The sequence below is a fragment of the Volvox carteri genome, assembly GCF_000143455.1.
Source record: "Volvox carteri f. nagariensis unplaced genomic scaffold VOLCAscaffold_3, whole genome shotgun sequence".
Lineage (NCBI taxonomy): Eukaryota > Viridiplantae > Chlorophyta > Chlorophyceae > Chlamydomonadales > Volvocaceae > Volvox > Volvox carteri.
Window position 1 is genome coordinate 1,892,941 of NW_003307546.1, and position 565 is coordinate 1,893,505.

The window sequence follows — 565 nt, forward strand, 5'->3', positions numbered from 1 at the left end:
GCCTGCCCTGCCCTGCCCTGCCCTGCCCTGCCCTGCCCTGCCCTGCCCTGCCCTGCCCTGCCCTGCCCTGCCCTGCCCTGCCCTGCCCTGCCCTGCCCTGCCCTGCCCTGCCCTGCCCTGCCCTGCCCTGCCCTGCCCTGCCCTGCCCTGCCGATACCTACGTTGAGCAGCCCCTCGTAGATGAGCCCCGGCTTGCTGCTGGTGTCCGTACTGGAACCCTGTTGGTTGCCTTGCCCGGGGGTGCCCGCTGCACCAGGTGGCGGTGGTGTGCCTCGCTGCGCCGTGGGTCGGCTGGCTTGCAGACAGTCCGGGTCCCTCGAATCCACCAGCCTAGGAGGTAGTTGGGCGGGGTGGGTGGATACAAGTTTGAAGCAGGGTTGAAGTGCAAGACGGGAGATTGACATAATCAAAGCCGTATAGATATTAACACACACACACACACACAATCACAATGACATGCAGAATAAACACGGCAGGATACCCACCCACCCACCCGTCGCAATCGTCGTCCAGGCCATTCTGGCAGTTCGTCTCCACCCCGGAATCGCCAGTCCTTACACACACA

At 64.1% G+C, this 565-nt stretch overlaps 1 protein-coding gene across 1 annotated transcript in view; it reads right to left on the reverse strand.

Annotated features, from left to right (window-relative positions):
- The window catches only part of VOLCADRAFT_86741 (uncharacterized protein), a gene marked incomplete at both ends in the record, with an annotated part of 9,230 nt that overhangs the window by 1,264 nt on the left and 7,401 nt on the right, over window positions 1-565 (reverse strand). Inside the window, one exon of the mRNA XM_002946567.1 lies at window positions 158-275. Within this exon, the coding sequence (XP_002946613.1) occupies window positions 158-275 (118 nt within the window). The remainder of the gene's footprint in view (window positions 1-157; window positions 276-565) is intronic.